Consider the following 1,197-nt stretch of genomic DNA (forward strand, 5'->3'; position numbering starts at 1 on the left):
TCGTAGGCGTCGTGCGGCCACAAGACAGAGGTTTCTTTGACGAGAAAGTGGACGGTTGGGAGATGACCGTCGGCAACGATGGTTCGTATGCACGTCTGCAAGTCGTGCGGCCCGCGCTCTTCGTAGAGCTGTCGCAAGACCTGTACGCTTTGACTTTGAAGCGCTATTTGCGTTGACAGACGCATGTCGTTCTTGTCTTCAAAGCGGGCATAGTGCCCGTAGTGCGCCGCCACTGTGCGCAGCATCCCGGCCCATGACGTAGCGTTGTCACTGGTGGCCATGGCAGCCGCACGCAACGAGCAGTCGCCGGTTGCCGCCGCATGCAGCGCAATGCACGGAGCGAGCGGCGAGTACAGCTGCATGAGGCCAACGGCGTCATTGAGGCCATGACGCGCTAGCCATGGAGCAAACCGGTCGCGAAATGCAGCGACTTCCTCCTGGAGGTTGGACGACGCAAAGATGAGCGGGTCGTCACGGAAGACGAGGCTGTCAGGCCACCAGCCGTGCTGGTACGCAGTGATGAGGCGGAGAAGAACCGGGTTGCAGAGCGTCGTGTCCATGCGGCAAAGGCAAGTTGGCCGAGTTTGCACTTGCTACTGCCGGCGGATTGTCCCTTGGATGTGATTGGCTGGATGGAACTACGAAAGACGTTCATTCCCAGTCATTCAGCTTCGATCTTCGATTAAAGGTCAGGTCGTATGTTTTCAGCGGCTATATTACTGTAAAGGTCAAAAGCGCGGTTGACTTGACTAGTTGCTCTCGCCGTCGTATTGAGTAAAAACGTTGCGTAGCCAATAGCGTTCCAGCGCCGACCAGTCTGGGGTGTCGTTGGGCACGTCGTGGTGCTGCCTTGGTGGCACTCGACGCGCATTTTGATGCGTCAAGTACTCGAGGAGCGCGACGAAGCGCCGTCTGTAAGTGCTGCGGAGGGCGCCCAGTACATTGAACCCAATCGAGTCGAGGTACACAAGGACGTCGGGCGAGCCGTATTGCCGTATCGACGGTGAAACACGCGCATTTTCCATGACCTCACCCAAGAAGCGCACGACCTCGAGATGCCCTTGCACGACGGCTTCGTCCAGGACGCTCGGCGTCCATTGACCAAGTCCTTGTTCGTGGAGGTAGCGGACGACCTCCAAGTGCCCACGACTCGCTGCGCGCTTCGGTACGTCCTTCAGCACTGGTGTACGCATGACG

General features: G+C 58.4%; 1 protein-coding gene across 1 annotated transcript; it reads right to left on the reverse strand.

Moving 5' to 3' along the window:
* Positions 1–198: 198 nt before the first annotated feature.
* On the reverse strand, positions 199–560 carry SDRG_09683 (hypothetical protein; the record flags this gene model as incomplete). Its single annotated transcript, XM_008615632.1, has 2 exons — positions 199–232; positions 298–560. The coding sequence occupies 2 exons, from the start codon at positions 558–560 to the stop codon at positions 199–201; spliced, it is 297 nt and encodes a 98-aa protein (XP_008613854.1).
* Between the last annotated feature and the right edge of the window lie 637 nt (positions 561–1,197).

This window comes from Saprolegnia diclina, assembly GCF_000281045.1.
Source record: "Saprolegnia diclina VS20 unplaced genomic scaffold supercont1.31, whole genome shotgun sequence".
NCBI lineage: Eukaryota > Oomycota > Saprolegniomycetes > Saprolegniales > Saprolegniaceae > Saprolegnia > Saprolegnia diclina.